At 40.2% G+C, this 19,532-nt stretch overlaps 1 protein-coding gene across 2 annotated transcripts in view; it reads right to left on the bottom strand.

The window, feature by feature from the left end:
* Positions 1 to 19,532, bottom strand: part of roraa (RAR-related orphan receptor A, paralog a) — a 245,393-nt gene that overhangs the window by 48,262 nt on the left and 177,599 nt on the right. The window contains exon 1 of one of the 2 annotated variants that reach the window (XM_084733414.1): positions 6,850 to 6,988. The exons of the other annotated variant lie outside the window; for it this stretch is intronic. Coding sequence (XP_084589540.1) covers positions 6,850 to 6,880 — 31 coding nt within the window. The 5' untranslated portion in view covers positions 6,881 to 6,988. Of the gene's footprint in view, positions 1 to 6,849; positions 6,989 to 19,532 lie in introns of those variants that run through there. 2 annotated transcript variants of the gene reach the window in all.

Here is a 19,532-nt window from a genome sequence, read left to right on the forward strand (position 1 = left end):
ATTCCTCACAGCAGAGTTGTGTGAAACGCTTTCACCACGTAAAAATATTTCAAGCGGAAACACCGAGCTAAGCAAACTTTAGTCTCTTTTCTGGTTTCTTGAATATTTTGGGGATTACTTAAACTACTTTATTGTAACAATACTGCCCCATCCTCGTAATGCCTTTTGTAGCATAGCATTTGCTAAACTGAGATAAAGACTCACACAATTTATGGTATTCACCTGCTAGCCAAACGACTTAGCAACAGCTCAGCGGGTTAACTGAGCATAACACTGGACTCAAGATTTAGACAAAAGTAATAGTGCGGGGAAAAAATTTCCTTCAACCACAGACTGTATATTAAATCAAATTTAAACCTATTTAACATACCATCTATGCATGGCTCCAACTCATTATTTGGACTGCAGAACTCATTTTTGGATGTGCAACTGTTACACACTGCTCCTTTAATGATTCCTTTGGAATCGTAATTTCAGAATAAATTCTTATTTAGAATTGGGTCTCGATTCCCAACCCTAACTCACACTAATCGTGAATCACATCATAATTGCAATATCTGTCATAATAATTGCAATATGATTTTCCCCCTATATTGGGCAGCCCTAATTTTCAGTCTTTTCTGTTATTACAAAATGCACTTCCATTTGTGCGACCCCGGAAATCATTGTCAACAAAGTTCAAAGAATTATACCATATGTCCATAGGATGAGTGCTGAGTAAGCCATACCAATGACAGCTCTTATCAGCGGCTGTCACTGAGAGCTCCTTTTTAGTCACCCTAGGTCACATTAACACCAGAAACGTACTCCACTCTCATCTCACCTCTGCTGTGCTGACACAGGAGGAGGATAAAGGTGATAAACCACACAAACAATACTCCTCTTCTTGCCTGCTGCCGGCATGCCTGCCTAGCCGGGAGATCTGATTACAACTGAGAAGAGAGCAGCTTGGTGTTTCATGGAAAAGCAGGTCAACTGGAGAGTGCTGTCAGAGCTCGGGAGTCACCGGCCTGATGGAGGAGGAGGAAAAGCTACCCGACGTAGCAGCGAGGGGGGAGAGAAGGTTTGTCTCCAGCCGTACAGTAATGGGGCATTATTTACTCCATCATTAAGAACAGAGAGGAGAGGAGAGATGATGGAAGCGAGAGGACTGAGACTCTAGGGAGAGATGTATTAGTGTTGTCTGGTGTTCCTCCTCACCTTCTACCTCTTTTCATTCGGTTTCTCCCCCGTCTCCCTCTGGCTCGCACACAAGAGACAGAGCTGCTGCCCCACTGCCAACACCTGACTCCTTATGTGTTTTTCTGTCCTCAGTGTTTGAGTCAGACAAAACGCAAAATCAATAATGCTTTTTCTCCCCCATTTCCTCTTTGATGCAACTTCAAAAAGCCAATGGACAGCCCTCCAGAGGCCCACAGAGGAAAAAAGCCAATGGTACGAAACAAGCTCAGAATGAAAGTACAGGGGGAAAAACTTCACCCTTCACTCTCTTAAAACACTGTTAACTTCTGAGCCCCGAGTGGCAAGGCCTATGAGGGTAAAGCAGGGCACGTGAGGCTAAAGATATACTATTAATCTATGTATTTGTACATTTTTTGATTAATATACACATAAATCAACCCTGCGAGTTTGCATATTAGTATTTTAGATGACCACAATTCATTAGAATGCAAAGCAAAGGGTTTCTGTGAACACTCTCTCCTCTCTGTACATATTCTACAGTGGGAGCTACAGGAAGAAAGAGAGAAAAAAATGAAAGTGAAAATGTTCTTTAACTCCATGGACTGTGGTATATGATTATCTAAGGAGTGCTGACAGAGGAAGTATTCTATCAGCAGCTAAATGCTGCATGACAGGGAGACACTTCAAAGGATCTATAAGTGACTCCTGAAATACTGAGTGAAAGTAAAGTAGGAAATTACCCTTAAGTTAGAGGCATTTGACTAAGCCCAGCTTGGTGTTTTACCTGACTGGGGAGCCAATTTGAGAACCCTGACTGAACTCACTTGCAAATGTTGCAGAATGAACAAAAAAAATCCTCTCATGTAGCCCGATTGTTATCTTGAGCTGCTGCTGCTGTTTGTTGTACCCCGCTGTTTGATTGGGCAGAGGACAGGAGAGTCATTTAACCTTGTCTGTGATTGGACTAATCTGTCAAAACCACAAGGTGTGACTGACAAGACAAGATGACTGACAGAGCTGTCGGGCACCCTGGTAATGGCTTGGATGGAGTCGCAGATTAATGTTTGTACAGTTAAAACTGAACTCAGATGAACTACAAAGAGACTGTTCATTTTCACTGTTAATGTCTCCTCTATGTCCTGTATGGGCAAATCAATTCCACAGTAATCAATACTTCTGTGCTCAGAAACGATCCATTCTGTATCTATATATTTTGAAGTATGGATCAGAGGTGGCAAAAGTGTAAGCAGAAATACACATACTTGTGTAAAAAAAAGAAGAAAAAAAAAGACTTGAAAGTGAAAGTAGAAGTACTGATTCAACTTCTTTACTCAAGTAAAAGTGAAAACGTACAAGCTCTGAAATGTACTCAGAACATAAAAAAGTAAAGTAAAAAGTAACCAGCTGTTTCTGTGCAAAGCTAACTGAACTTCACCTTGTTTCCATAGTTGAGCCTCCTCTTGTTATGTCTTTTTGTTGTCTTGTTTTGTCTGTTCTGCGTGATATGCACTGATGGATACACCAAGGGATTGTCTTTTCTATGTGTTAATTTTCTGAAAATGCATTAAAATGAATATAACAAGTCGGTTTTTAAAATGTAAGGACTATAACCTCCAGATATTTGTTTTAAAATGTAGGGAGCAAAAATAAAAAGTTGTCAGAAAAATAAACACTCAAGTAAAGTACAGATACCTGAAAACTAGGGCCTGACTGAAACTGGATTTTTGGGACTGATGCCGAAACCGATATTAGGTGTTTAAAAAATTAATTAATTAATAACTTAAATTTAGAAAAAAGATGAAAATACATAACATGCCATCTATAAAACTAAAAATGTTTGAAAAATCAAAAAACAATCTACGTATCGGATAACATGTATGCTGAGATTATAGATCAATATAGTTGTGCTAGTCCAATATCACACAGATAATATTGGTCAGTGGTCGGGCTTTATTAAAAACTCTAGTTAAACACAGTAATGACGTATGTGTATGCTGTTACTTCCCACCACTGGTATGGATTATAATGAAACTGCTTCTGTACAATGATTCATTGTTTTAAAACCCATTACAAATTAAGAATTTAAGTTCTTATTCAAGTTATTTTGCTGGTATTTCTATTTATTTCATGATTAAATTCTTGCTGTAGCCAGGACAGACTGATGATCATTTATTATTTCATTTATGTTATTAGGTCCAGGCTGGCCCATAACAATGTCAAAAGACTTGCTATAATTATAAATTAAAAAAGTCATAATATCATAAACACTACCGACTAACTAATAATAATTCACAAAAAGAACAATATCAAATTCAGAGATTTTTGGCCCATCACTGGTCTCCTCTCCTCCTCTCCTCTCCTCCAGAGTGCACCTCCCTATCCTCCCAACTTCTATGGAGCCAAATCAAAAATCCATGCTCTCAATGGGCAGTCAATATCTCATTAACCAGTCCCTCCACACACAGTCAGGCAGCCAGGATGTTCGTCTGAGTGTGCACAGCGCAGACTGGCACACCTCACACACTTTAATAACCTGTGGGGACGCCATTCCACTTCCTCAGCCAGCTGAGAGGCAAGAGAGAGAAGGGCTAAAGCACACACCCTCCGTCTGTCAGAGTCACTCCTGTTTGGCCTGCCTCTGCTCACATACCATCTTTTTTTTTTTGACTGCAACATATAAATGAAATCACAGCATATTTTTTAAAAATGCAAAATTTTATGAGATATATAATTCTACAAAATCGAATTTTATATTACTAACAAAATTCAGTATTTTTAAAACATCAGCTGTACTGAAAGAACACTTCTTAAAATATTCTTCCTGTGTAATTGGGTCTTTTATTTTAAATCCTTGCAGGTGACTTATGCTATATTTACCTTCCCTTTAATCTGTGGCGATTTTTCCTTTAGCTCTTCATGTCCTCAGTCCCTAACTGGATAATAGCCAATCTTGTTAACCTCTGCTTTAATGTGCGAGAGCCTGCAGCACTGGGTAGTGAGCACTTCAATCGGCCACTGATAGAAAGAGACAAAGAGTACCAAATCTACAGCAAATATTTACAGCCTTGTTAACATAGCCTTAAAGCGCCTATCACAAGATATTTGGCTTTTACCTTCTGCACAGCCCCAGAACATTTTTTACAGTCTAGTACACACTCGTGCTAAATCACATATTTATGTGCAGTCTGCATGCACCGTAGTGGCGTCCTGGGCCATGCTGTCGACAATTTTCTACGTATACTTCACCACAATAATGCTCTTTTTGAAGGGTTAATTATATGTACTGTGGATGAGATGCATTTTTTACCTTTTTCTGTTGATCCACACATCAAACAACTTTCTTTAATTATGTAATTGGAATTTTCATCTTAATTGTGCTGAGTAGGCTGGCTAATTTGCATGGGGTAATGAGAGGGATGTTTCCATTACAGGTAATTAGGTACTTGAGAGGCAGTGGTGTGGTAGAGAGGCTGAATAGAGAGGGAGAGGTGGGGAGAGGGGGGGAGCAGGGGAGAGACAAAGCCACAGAGACACAAGGGGATTTTTGGTAAAATATATTAGCATTATTTTGTAGTGTACAGTATGAAAAACAAACAAATAAAAAAAAGCCAAAAAAGAAATGGCACGTGCAGTGTGAACAGTATTAACATAACAATAAGGAAGTGCATGCCAAGGCAGCGAGTCATTGTGCTGTTCATCCATTTCACTGACCATTTTCAGGAAGAAATTACTACTGCCGTTTAAATTAGTTTCCAATTATACAGCTTGTTCACATTTTAATTTAATTTCTGACATTCTCACAGTATCCCATCCTGAGACCAGCAGCTCCCATAAAACTGAAAGAACCAGTGAGGGATAAGACAGAGCTAAAGGCAAGAAACTGGCTATTAAACAGGATAACTGCTGGGAACAAATACAGAAAATGTCAGCATGGATCACCTCTAATCATGTCAAGAAAGCAATTTATCAAAAACAATAAAAATACACAGTCAAGAGAAGAATGAATATACACATTAGAATATAGTTTACAGTACACCGTTTTAAAAAAGAAAATGAAAGCTACACAGCAGAAAACACTGGATTCTGCTCAAAAATAGATGATTTCATGAAGCCGTTCACTATGAGTTGCATATAAAGGACAATAGGTCAAAGGGCATTTTTCATATGTGTCTCGTTGGAAATAAGATGTACTCTCTCTCAATTTCACGAACGACTGTGAGCCTCACTTTTTAAATGAATTCTCACACTGTGATCAATAGGGGGAAAAAAACAGGCAGAAAATGAAATTAACACCACAGTGAAAGTTGCCAGTCTCACACAAAAGGAAGAAAACAGCAAAAGTGCAAAAAATATTAAGTGAAATTATGATGAAATGCAATGGTTACAAACAATATTGCTAATATTGCTAGTAAATTTATCATTATTTTACCACAAATTAATTATAATTGATACATTAATATGTATACATTTTAGTACTTTGAAATCATACACTCCTTTTTGTCCTGACAATAAATTTGATAAGATAGCACAAATATAAATGTATTTTTTGGACAAGTTGGAAGACAAAAAAGCAGCAAGTACCAATTTAAATGATCACTACTGACATTTTTCATTCAACACAGACTGACAGCTGCCTGAGCCTCATCGTGAATATTGTATCTGATTGTATTATGAGTGCGTGTGAGCACATATGTCTGGATGTTCACATTTCTCTCTATGGAAGAATGAGAGTGTATTCACATGTGTAAAAAACATGATTATGTGCATGTCTGTGTGTGTGCAAGCATGCATGAGAGAAGTGGTGTGCTGTACTGTATGTCTGAATGCACTTTCGCTGTCTGTCTGCGTGGATGTGTGTGTGTGTGCCTGTGTGATGGAGGGGGTTGGAAGAGCTGGGATTAAGCATACTAGATCAACATCACAGCGACTGGGAGGACCCAGTCCTGCTCTCCATGGCCACACATGTAAACCCGACTACCCAAAAATAGGTCAGTGGAACACAACACAGTCGCACACACACACATATACACACACATGCACCAGTATCAACTCAAAGAATCACAGTCTGCCAGTCGCGCCAGTGCCTTGTCGCCCGTCTGCGACCAAACACTGCCACGCACATCTTCCCGCGGAACAGACACGTCCTCTGGACTGGAACAACAGGATTAAGAATGGGGCAGAAAGGAATAGCGACAGTAACCCCCCCCTCTCCACCCCGACCCTTTGCCCCCTTCTCTCTGCATGCTACCTCACATCTACGCCGAAAAAACTTCTTCTGCTCTGAGGCTCGGGAGCTGCTCTTGTCAGAGAGACAAACCCGGTCTCTGCAAAGATTACACCAGCTGTGGTTTCCACAACAAAAAAACACACACTAAGAACAGAATCAAAGCAAAATACCTCTACAGATTTGTATAGGTTAAAGAATTCTATCTCAGTTTCTTTTTCTGGATAAAATGCATGAAAAGAAATATCAAAAAAGCTTAAATCACTTGCATTCAGAAGCTCTGTATTACTGTATTTTTTCCCTCCCTCCTCTCCCTTCTCTTCCTCTCTGTCACACTCATGCCTTGCAAATGAAATGCAAAGAGTTGGCAGGCTATGAATAGCAGGAGCCGTACTTCCCTACTTGTTACTCAGGGTGCAGGATCAAGCATGCATTGCTCTTACCTTTCATAGCTGAAATCACAAAATACATCATTAAGCTTCGAGTCCATAAGAGAACAACTATCACCAGCGCAAAGCCCTCCACTGCTGTCTCAGCAGCAGCTGGCCAGCACAGCTCTGTCTCTCAGCCTCCGAGCATGACCACACCAGAATCCATGTGACTGTGACATCAGTGTTCATGTCTGACTGCTCCCCACCCACTAGCCTTTGATTGGCACAGCATGCAGCCAGTAGGGGCGCTGAGAGCTCAGGCAGGGAAGCTGGCCCTCTTCCCACTGATTGCAGTCAGAAGCCTTGTACACCGGCTTGCTAGACACAGCACACTCTCGCTATCTTTTCTGGCTTATCTTTTTTAGTGCAAGGATAAAGTCAGAACCAGTTCTAGCAGACGCTCTTGTTCTGCTCCCCCCCCTTCTACTCTCCTCTTGGTTTTCAAAATGGTGCAATGTTAAGGATGAGAAAAAAAGTCAAAGAGGGGATAAAAAAAAGGCTAGACGAGGATGAGAGAAGAGGAGAAAAAGAGTCGAGGAAGCAACAGAGAGAGGAAGCAACCAAAAAGGGGAGGGGGGACTGTAGTGTAATTTTGTGTGATGTGTAATTTTTCCAGCTCATCCTCACATTTAAATGTTAGAGTAGATTTTACATTATAAAACAGTTGCAGTTATGTTAAGTTTGGTTATGTTTAGACACAAAAACTACTTGGTTTAGGAAAAAAGTTTAGGAAAAGATAATGGATTGGGTTAAAGAAAACATGTCACGTATGTCAAGTGATGGAAGTGACATCACCAACACAACAACATAACTCAGGTAGTTTAGGTTGTAAAATGGTTGGCAGATGCTCTTGTTCTGCTCCCCCTTCTACTCTCTTTTTTGAAAAGTGGTCCAATATCAAGGGTGAGAAAAAAATCAAAGAGGGGGGATATAAAAGGCTAGATGAGGATAAGAGAAGAGGAGAAAAAGAGTCAAGGAAACAACAGAGAGAAGAAGCAACCCAAAGAGAAAAAATGGGGGGTGGGAGTGGGACTGTAATGACTGTAATTTTACATGATGTGTAAATTTTATAATACATCCTCATACCTAAACCATGGGTTGATTGTGAATTACTCCCAAAAGAACATATATTGCCAGAACTACATTATGTAGATCGGGTTACATTACGTTTAGGCACAAAAACTATTTGGTTAGGCTTAGGAAAAGATCTGGTTTAAAATAACTATGTTATGTATGTCACATTATGGAAATGACGGGACTGACATCATGTCCATAATGAAATTTTAAGTAACTCAAAACTTTAAATAACTCTACGTTTAATTTTTGTTCAACACAAGAATTGCATTTCGGTCTCCGCGGTGAAAGCTTGTTTGATCTATCCATCCATGACACTTCCTCCAAATGCGGATTTTCTCTGTCCTTATCCTGTCATGTTTACTACGTCCACTAGGGGGCACCGCCTAAAAGTAAACGGACATATCAGTCGGAATAAGCAGCTTGCACTTCCGACCAACATGCACATTTCTCTGGTGCGAACGGGCTGAATTTTTCTGCGGCTCAAAGATCGCTCCTTCTCCTCCTCCCTGTCTGGAGATATGAGTGATCAGTGTGAGGCCAGATGTCTGCAAGCAGCGGTGGGCCCTGCGCAGAGAGAAGATGAGTGGAGCCTCAGCTTCTTCCCCTGACCTCTCAGAGGACCCACATGCCCCTCTCTCTCTCTCTCTCTCTCTCTCGCACACACACACATGTACACACTCCGACAGCTCTCACACACTCTTCCTGACAGGTGAAGAAGGGGAGATAGTGACGGAAGGGTTTGGATGATCCCTTCCACCCCACAGCGACCGGGCGATGAGTTTCTTGCTATCATTTCTCCCTCTCTGCCTCCCGTGCCCCTCGCTCTCGCCCCCTGCTTCCCATTCCAGTCCCTACTCCTCTTCCTCCTCTCAGTCTGTCTCTCCTCCCCCTCTCCTCGCTCATCCTCTCTCATATGATAATCTGTTCTGACTCCTAACCAGCTGCCTCTCTCTGATACAATATTCTGGTTTTAGTGCAATCCAGCCTTGGCCAATAACCACGTTGCACTTGGCATTTCCATGAATAAGCTGGCGCTCGTATCATCTACAAGACAAACATCATACAGCTTCGCTCTCAGCCGCCACAATATTTGAAATCTAGAAATTACAAGGAAAAGTATTTTTTTACACCAACAATATTTCAAATTTGGATTAATAAAGGCTATTTTACATTTTATTCACTATTAGAAATAAGGATTCCAAGACGTTTCATTATGAGGGACTGAGGTTTGTCAAGAGTTTTTTTTGTACCATTATGTAAAAGGGTTCCCGGTAGAACCCCCCTGGATGGGTTCCAGGTAAAACGCTTAGGGTATAAAAGGGTTCTTGGTAGAAACCCCTGAGTGTATTCTAGATAAAAACCCTTGATATATGAAATGGTTCTCAGTAAAACCCTCTGAGTGGGTCCTAGATAAAACCTTAAGAATATAAAAGGGTTCTTGGTCGAGGCCCCAGACTGTGTTCTCGATAAAACCCTTAGAATATAAAAATGGTCTCTGTAGAACACACTCAGTGGGTTCTAGATAAAATCCCTGGAATATAAAAAGATTCTCAGTAGAACCACTTAGATGACTTCTAAATGAAACCCTTGGAAAATAAAACAGGTTCCTGGTGGAACACCTTGTGTGGGTTCTCTGTTTAACCTCTCATACGAGGTTCATTCTATGGTTCTAAGTTTAACCCCTTCTGTAAGGCTCTCTGCATGGGGACAAGCTGAAGAACCTTAAGGTTCTAGTTAGCACCTTTATATATGCCTTTATTTACAGTTGTTTGATATTAATAACACTACAGCAGCTCTGTGCCTTTGCCACAGAACAAGAAGGACAAGAATTTCTCATTAACAATGTGATTGTAAGATACATTTTTATTATTTATTTATTCTTGCTTCACACACCAAATATCTATATTCATTTGATGGCGTCTGTTGTGTTCTGTTCATTGAATAAAGGTACTTCTAACCACATATAAAATGGAAATGAGGACTCAGCAGCTTGCAACATAAATCTTCCCATGACAATGTTTCATTAGGACCTCTATGATCCATTAGAGACACTAAACACATTAACTCACGTTGTGTCAACACTGGTCTCTTATTGCACACCGTCTAATGAACAAAATATCATTCAGAGGCTGATAGCATCAAATGGAGCGTGCCTGGGATACAAACCGTGTATGCAGACAGGCCCTGGTAAACTATTCAAAACAATGTGATGTCAGAGACAGAGCAGTTGTCTCATTTCGATGTTTGGCATCTTCCCACAAGATCTTCAAAGTTCACCAGATGAGTCAGGGCCAAGGCCCACGCAGGAACATGTTCAACTGTCACTATCTGTGGTCGTCTCTCACAAACTGGCTGCCGCTGTATCAGTCGCTCTAGAACCGACCGGTGGCTCGACACACAGTGGCTTAACGCCGAGCTATGGTTAAGGGGAAAAGAAAACAAAACATGATAGCAGGGCTTGAGTCTGTCGGCTGGTTATCCATGAACATCAGAGCAGGATAACATCCATATTACAATCTGAGCGCCAGGGGAGAGCTGGAAGGAGCCGCATGTTTTGTCTGCTTACAGTCTATGAGATGAATAAGTGAAGATCTCAGAAAAATCCCTACAGGTAAAAAGAATTATGAAACTAACTGGCTACTTATCATAAAAAGGATGAAACTTATAATATTTTCCACCAAAATTGATGTGGTATGCAAATAAAACATCTGCTTGTTTTTCGCACCTAACGCACAGAACTACAAGTCTAACAAGATCTTCATTGTTCCCTAACTTGTCTTTCTATCCATCCATTTTCAAAGGGGTAGTTCACATTATTTAAAGTGAGGTCAGATGAGGTACTTATTGATAGTCAGTGTGTTGCCCACAGTAGGTGCGGGTCAGCATGCCTCCAGTTTGGAGAAACAGAGAAGAGCACTAGCACGGAGGCTAAGCAATGAATTGCTGTCCACGGGGTCAGCAACAAAAGGTATTTTAACCACCACACTATATTCAGAATATTTTCACCACTTTAAATTGCCGTCACACAGCGTTTTTAGATGGGAGAAAGGGTAAAGGTAAAAATTACTAGTTTCACATTTGGAGTTTGGTTGGTTTGGATAAAGTGATATTTCACTTACAAGGCTGGTTTCCTGTCAGAAAAGGCTGCCTGATGGCAGAGAAAAGTGGTCAAAATACTCTAAATAGTGTACACTTAAACTGATATTGATTTTTTTCAGATGGACCTTTTTTAAGTGGCTATAATACCATTTGTTGTTGACCCTGTCCACAGCAGTACATTGCTTACTTTCAGTGTTGGATCCCCTCTCTGCTTCTCCTAACTGGGTGCATGCCAACCTCATACAAGCGCCTCATACAACCCTGTATGAAATAATCCAAACTATCCATTGAAAGCGTTTACTCTTCCAACTTACAAAAAGAAAACACACAAAACAAACAAACAAATAAAACAAAAAAAAATCCATCTAGAGTAATTTGTGGACAAAGACGCTGCAGTGGAATTTCTCATTTTTACAGATTACTCTTAACCACGTCTGTGGTTCAAATGTGGCTGGGGATTTTTGTTGCTTGTCATCCCCCATCGCCCTGTCCCTTCATTTCCTGTAACCTCTCTACTGATTCTATAGAATAAGGGCATAAAATGCCCCCCAAAATCTTTTTCGTTCTCAATGCTGTGAACACCACAAGCAAACATCTATTCATCTCCATTGTACTGGCCAAGCAGCAGAAGACACCTCTTGAGGTAAATGAAAAAAAAGAGAAACATTTTTTTTTGTAACTTTGGTGAACCAGCCCTTCAAGAAAAACAAAACTAATAAACCAGTATTGCTGTTGTTGTATCCTTTCAGCTCTACAACAAATACAGTGCCTCCAACTATATATAATTGTGCTTAAAAGCCCAGGCCTCCCTGAGGAGAAATGTTTCCAGCAAAGCTGCTTCATTTGCTCTTGATCACACTCTCCCTTGACTGCTCCACATTACCAGTGACAGTATGCCAATACCATGCTGATACTTGTTCATTAGGACATTGATTAAGCCACAAAGGCACTGACGGTCAAATGTCTGTGGGTATTAATGTAATGATCACTGATGTGTGGCCATCAATAGAGTCATTTCAGTCAATCGGTTCATCGGATTATTTGAAGTAGGGTTGTATGAGGTACTTAACAACAGTCAGTGTATTACCTATAGTTAATGGCAGTTGACATGCCGCTAATTTGGAGAAGCAGAGAGGAGCACCAGCACAGAAGCTAACAATGTACTGCTGAGCACAGGGTCAGCAACAAAATGTATTTTATTCACTTTAAAAAATCTATATCAGTTTGAGTGTACACTGTATTTAGAATATTTTAACCACTTTGCCATCAGATAAATATCACTCTCTCTTCACTCCACCTCCATCTAAGTCACCAAACTCCATTAGGAAAAACAGTAATTAACTTCATGGAACACTGGAGTTACCAGTGCCTCGACCTGTTAGTTCGTTTGTGTTATTGTATGACCTTTGTGTTTTAAAAGGATAGTTGTGATTCACCAAAGTCACCAAATAACACAAACAAGCTAACAGATTGAGACCGAGGTAGAATAGCAACTCCAGTGTTCTGTAAAGTAAAATAACTCATTTGTTGTATGGACTTTGGTTGGTTTGGAGAGAGCACATTTTGCATCTATAACCCATATTTTCTATTAGAAAAAGCTGTCTGAAAGCAAGATGAAGGACTGAAAATATTCTAAATATAGCATACACTGAAACTAATATATATATTTTTTTTTAGTTGGACTCTTCTCTGGAGGGTGTGCTGACCGGCATCTACTGTAGGTAAAAAAATACCTACGGATATGTACTCCACTTCAAATAACCCAAACTTTCCCTTTAAAATACTGATTATGAAACAGAAGCTGCGATAGTGAAGTCACAATGACTCTAAGAGTGACAGAGTCTCTGTCAACACACCACTGGCACTAAGCTAAACCAGACACAACCCACTAAGTGTGTGCATTTAGACCAGCCCAGTCATGTGTCTCACAGTCCTCGTGGATTAATTGAAGCAAACGTATTTACTGTAAACAAGCCCTGTGGAATGGAATTCAATTGAGATGAGGTGCGGAGCATCCACTGGTGCCCCAGGAGGAGAGGAGAGGACCAGAGCTGATAATGGCCTCATTAGCAGTCTGTCAGTAGCCATTCCACGCACATACTCACCATGCAGCTGATCCATGTTAACTCTTACAGCTCTGGACTGGCTTCAGTCCATGCTACAGTCCGCGTGCTGTTGCACTCCGCGGCCTTTGACCCCGGCTGGATAAACAGCTCCTCAGTTTGTGTCCTGCTCTTGTTGCGAGGTACTTTAGAGAGTCTAGGCTTATATTCCACCGCAGAGCCACCTGGGTGTTTGTAACTGCACCACCAGCCCGAAGCAGCGGTAGAATTAACAAGCTTCAACAGGCACTCCATGAAAACAATACAGATCAATTTAATATAGATGCCAAGGAGTGGAGGGCATAATATTAGAACCATAACAGCACCGGCCCACACCACACAATCATAAACCAATTTAGGGCCATTCCAGGCAATTTCCTGGGGGCTTCCACTTGTGGGAAGACTTCAATAAATCACACAGACAACAAAGGGAATATCTATTTCAGTGAAAATAGAGGACACTATTGGGTTATGTCCAGAGGACTGCGGTGGGTTGCATTTAAAGACAAGTTTAAATAAGAGCAGTGAGACTTTGAAAACACACAACATACTGCTGCTGTGGCCAGATTTTATGGTGTAGAGTGGAAAAAGCTTACAACGATCATGGTGACAGTGATACCGCTTATATGGACAAAAAGTCTGGGACAATCATTCCTGTATAAATGCTATTTAATAAAGGTGTAAGAAAATATTAGTACACACCAGTTTCATGATATTGTATTGATTCTAAAACCCACTGTATTGTGATATTGTGATAAATGCAAACATTCAAGGCAGTGGTTCATTTTGTGCTATGTTTAAAGCCCAACTGCGATATATTGTTATCTATCTTCACTGCTCTGAAAGCATAAAGTAAACTTTTTTAACTTAGATTTTTTTTGCACAAAGGAGTCTATTCTTTATACAACAGTTTTTCAAATATTAGCTACATTTTAAAATTTAAATTTTAGTTTAAATAATGTTGGTTTTACAGCAAAACTGTATTGATGACTGACCCTTTTCCCACTGGCAGTAGACGGGTTGCCTTTCTGTGTGTTTTTTCTTATGTGTCAATGGAAAGCTGAGATCCGTGTGTGTGCAAGAGAGCAGAGAGTGTGTCTGTGTGTTCACATCTCAGTGCTGTTATAGCCTCTAACTGAATCTCTGTGATTTGTTTTTTTTTTTCTTATAGTAATCAAGTAGTCCCCTTCCAGGGTTCATTTTGGGTCTTTTCAACATGACTAAATATGAAAAGTTATTAAAAATGTATTCTCTTTGAAGTGTATGACAAATATTATTATATTCCATATACTGTACTGTCTTAAAATATTGTAGTGCATTTGAATTATACACAGTGCAGTAATTTAATTTGTACAGTAATTTGGAAAGCATTTGAAACAGCTGAACTGTATTCTGAAACAGTCAGTATTTGGTAAATAAATAAATACAGTAAATACCGAAGCTCTCAGTTTTATTACTTCATGTTAATGTAACAAATGTACAAATTTCAATTAGATGGTTATCTGCATGAGAAATGAAGAAAAAGGAAAAAAAAAAAAAACGGTTTGAATAATAATCGGTTTATACTGATCAATTTGACCCGGACAGATGTGATCACTACAAGAGGTTTCCACTGTCTGTGTAGCTACAGGAAATGCAGTTAACTCATTATGTCTAACGGATTTTCCACGGAGCAGCTGTACATAAGCCTTGTGTCTCGTGCTTTTTTACAGTCTTAACAGTTACACTCTGATCAGATGACTCTATATATTACTGACTGTATACACTGGCCTTCATCCTTTATATGCACAGCGGCCCCGGGGCCAGCTCAGCACTATTCTCTGTTTCTGTCACTCAGTGCACACACACACAAGCACAATATTTATAGAACAGCAGGGTCAAAAGGAAGAGATATGAAAGCATATCATTCCTACATAGGTGAAGTGTACACCTGTCAACTGTCATGTAATCAGAATCAACAACACAGTGCTTATGGTGAATGGTTGACAAGGCTATAGCCTTTTGTTTTACTGCCACGCTTATTTATTATGGAGCTAAATTTAAACCTTTTCTGAGCAAACACAAAAATAAGAGCCTCTGGTATTTCCAAATCAATTGAATCAGTTGTTTTTTGTCAAAGAAAAACAAAAATACAAGTACTGTGTCACCATGGTTGCAAAGCCAATTTGTCCTGTGTGGACTGACCAAGCAGACTCGCGTGCTCGCTCCACATTAAATGACCCCTTGCTCGCAGGTATGACGAGCGAGGTGGTGACAAGAGGCTGTGAACAATATGATAAGCGCTACACTACTTCAATGAAAAACATCAAACGCCCTCAGCTGCTTTTTCACTCACCATTTTGTTTAGTGGCAGTTTAGTCGTTGCTGTTATTTCTCTGCTAGATTTAAACTAAGTGGATTGCCAGGCCGTTTCTTTCTGTCTTTGGGCACTTCAGAGGCAACAGAAGTGTTTACCCACTGCCCGCTGGAGCTGGGTGTTCAATTGATTGATACACCTTTGAAAAAATATACATCCAACAAAGGCTGTCATTTACGACTGGAATAAATCAGTTTATTTATTTGCTCTATCAGATGAAAAGGCAGTGGTAAGGAGAGATCATCAGCACTGCTGGAGCGCTATCGCATATCTCACGGAGCAATTTTTCAATAGATCAATAGAAATCAGATTTAACAATGAATTGCACTGCATCTCTTTTGTGCGGAGGTGCCTTTGGGAACAGAAAAGGAAAGGGATAGGAGGATAGAGAGGGAGAAGGAGCGAAAGGGAACGAGGAGGGGAGATTATCGCAGGCATGGCAGCCTGTGTGAGAGGCTTAGCCTGGCTAGGCAGGGAGGTGGAACCCTGTGAATTCTAATGAACTGGCAAGACTCCCCCAAAACCAGCTCCATCTCCGTGGCATGAGGACGACAGGAGGGAAGGAGGAGGTGATTAGGAAGGCGCAGCCCCTCTACAGCAAACCAAACAGAGCAGGTCATTTTCCCTGTGATAATTATGGCTATAACCAGGCATGAGGGATTGGTAATAGACCTGCTTATTCTTCATGCCCCGCAAAGGCGACCACTGAGCCTGTCAAGGGGAAAAGCATGATGATGTGTTTTTTTTTCCTGCTGGTAGGGTGACTCTGGTAAGAGTTGCGATGGCTGTTGAAAAGGGCAGCAGGGGAACTTGGCCTTTGAGGGAGAAGTTAACGAATGAACTTCATTATTGAGGAGCATACCAGGGAGACCCCCCGGAGTGTGTGATGTATTACCTGGCGTCAAACTTACACACTCCCCCAACATCACCAATATAGCCCGACATGAGCTCTGGGGGGAGGTAGGCGTGTAAACTAAAATAGTTAACCTTCTGGCTTAAGGCTAGAAGAAAGGAGGAAAACACAAACTGTGATGTACAAGAGTGGCATCAATACATTTCTTTTTAGTAAGAGAAAATGTTTTTTTCTTTTAATGACTCAATATTTCTGCTTTTAGGTTGAACAATTATTCAATTAATTCAATTAAACAATTAATTATTCCCTCTATTGAAACACCAAAATGAATAATGAGGCCCTGTGACTGCTCAGCATGGAAACCCTCAGAAGAAAACTGTTTTAGCTTAAACTAACGCATGTTTAATGTTCTCTCTGTGACTTCAGGTAATGCAGTTGGTCCGGTGAGGCAGTCCACATCAACGCAACGAAGATTACTCTCATTTATTAAAAAGCAGCTCTGTTCAAGCATGAAAGTAACTTTTCCTAAGTTGAATGAGCTTTATAAATACAAGTGACCCACTGGAGGAATGTTTTCCTCAAGATTGAGGGAGATCTTCAGGCTATGCGCGACGTGCACCACTTAGCCTTCCCCCTTCCCCTCTTCCACCAGGCCTGGATGGAGTTTCTCTGTGGTGGACGGGACGAAGGAGCTCTTTTTACTGAGCGCACTCTCAACACTTTTACTCTTGACTTATGAGGATGCCATGGGTGCAGGGGAGTGATTCATCACTGGGTGTGCTCCTCTTGCACCCTCACACATTAGTAATGTGGTCCGCTGAGGAGGAGTCCTGTCATCAGTCTGTACCTGGACCCTCTGAACAAGGTAGGTCAACAGGAGGCAGCAGCGGCTGGCCCACTTTTAGTCTTTCACAGCACCTTTAAGTTTCCTCCAGCTCTGCCACAGCTGAGCCTGACGGACACACTGAGACCAGCCTGGTCAAGGGGAGACACTGCCTCGGTGCTGGAACGGGTGTATATCTGTTGACTCAGTGAAGCTTGTCCTCACAGTGCCCGACTACAGCAGGTTATAGCGAGGGAAGGGGGGGATAGTATCCTCATTCAAAACATTACAGAGTGTGAAAGCAAAGGGGAAAAAAAATAGAAAAACAAACAAGAAATGATTCATAGTTTGGATGAAAAGTTCCCAGACTTATACATCTGAAACTGCCTGAGGGAATTTCATCACAAGACTCCCTAGTCTTCTGTAATACAGCCGCAACAAAATAAGTGGCGCACAACACATGATCGTCTGTTCTTTCACAAAATATAGAGCCACTTTAAGTCAGCATAAGCCTTTGACCTTAACATTGCAGGTAATGCACATTTAAATACCTACCTCAGTATTCATGTTTGTCATTTTACTTGTGAAGATTAGGTGTAAAAAGGCTATTTGAAACCAAAACACAGGATTAAGGGATAATGCTGCTCTGTGTCTTGTGAGTCGACCTTGATTCTGTAATCCAGCACAATACTGGAGAACAGCATATTTCTCTCTCTTGTACATTCAATACTCTCACTGTAGAACAGCTCATTCTGATGTAATGGCAAAAACATAATGGCACCACGCTGAAAGAGAATGTAATCTGAATTAAAGGGGAACTTCATTGTAATATCTGTGTAACACGACCGGAAATAGTATTACAAGATCTGTGCAAAGAAGAATAATAATGACAGAACCTTTGCATTGATTATAGGGGTGCACCTGAATCCGAATACCCTGTTTGGGAAAGCACAGATCTATCCGAAGTTGCTTAGTATTATTTGGAAAAAGTCAGCTGCATGATTACCTCGGCATAGTTGCATCTACTTTAATCAATCACTTATCTAATCCACCAAGATTATTCCCCTCAGCTGAAGAACTTTTTTGTATACCTGTATTTCTTTACTGTAGAGTTTGTATTTCCAGTGAAAACAGAATCGTTTCATTTGTAAATCATTGGGCTTCAGACTAGGGCTGCAATGATTATTTTTATTGTCAATTAATCTGTGAATTACTTTCTCAATTAATCGATAAGTTGTCTGATCTATAAAATGTCAGAAAATGTCGATCAGTGTTTCACAAAGCACAAGATGACATCCTCAAATATCTCGTTTTGACCCCAACAAGGAATTTTAATGATTGATCATTAATCGATTAATTGCCATTAAGATTTAAGAACAGATTAAAAATGTATCAGTCAGTAATGTATGTTTTGTGTACCACTCCTCTGGAGCTCTCAGGTAATTGCACCCCGTTTGATGCTGTTTAGAATCATTTGTTGAATGAGGACAGATGGACAAGAGCAGCCTTTCTGAGCGAGAGCCTCATTTTACTATTCTGTTTGTTTTTGTTATTCATAAATGAATGTTTCACATAACTAATCTGCCATTCAGATTGATGTATTCACATTCATCTTTCAAGTATATGGTATAAAAACAACCACCCTGTTCTCTAAAAAAAAAAAAATATTTAGCCAAATCCATTTTTGAGGAAACCTAACTGCTGCCCGGATTTCAGTTCTGGGTTGAGTGACATTTCTGTACCGCAGAGAAACAGCACGCACGAGGTCGGAGATATCTAGTATCACTGCCTGTATTAAAACATTGAAGGTATACTCTGCAGGATATTCCTTAAAAAACAATGTATAGACTCAAAACAAAAACACCCCCCCTCAATCCTCACCTATGACCCACTAGAAGTGTTTGGTGCTGTCCATGAAATAAAAGTTAAACAAAGAAAGACGAGTTTTGTCGCTTATTATTTATTAATGATTAATTGATTGTTAACATGTCCAACTATCAGCTAAGGAAAATTTGCAGCTCTACTCCCAACACAAAGCTATTCAATTTACTGTGATAGAGGAGCAAATAAAACAGAGAATATTCACATTTAAGAAGCTGGAATCAGAGAATTTTTCTTTTTTTTTTCTTAAAAAATTACTCACACCAATTAACCAATTATCAAAATAGTTGGTGGTTAATTTAACAATCGATTCATAGTCATAGAGAAAGAGTTGATGAAAAGGACAGTATGTGTGAAATATATTTCATAATTAATTATTTGCCAGTATTAAACAATTCTGATACTTTGTAGGCACAACAAATGCATTGCCAGCGAATATTAGATTAGAAAACAAAATATTTTCCAGATTAAAAGTGATTTATCATCTTACTTCTGGTCTTCTCT

The sequence above is a fragment of the Lutjanus erythropterus genome, chromosome 13 (genome assembly GCF_056507025.1).
Source record: "Lutjanus erythropterus isolate fLutEry1 chromosome 13, fLutEry1.hap2, whole genome shotgun sequence".
Classification (NCBI taxonomy): domain Eukaryota; kingdom Metazoa; phylum Chordata; class Actinopteri; order Lutjaniformes; family Lutjanidae; genus Lutjanus; species Lutjanus erythropterus.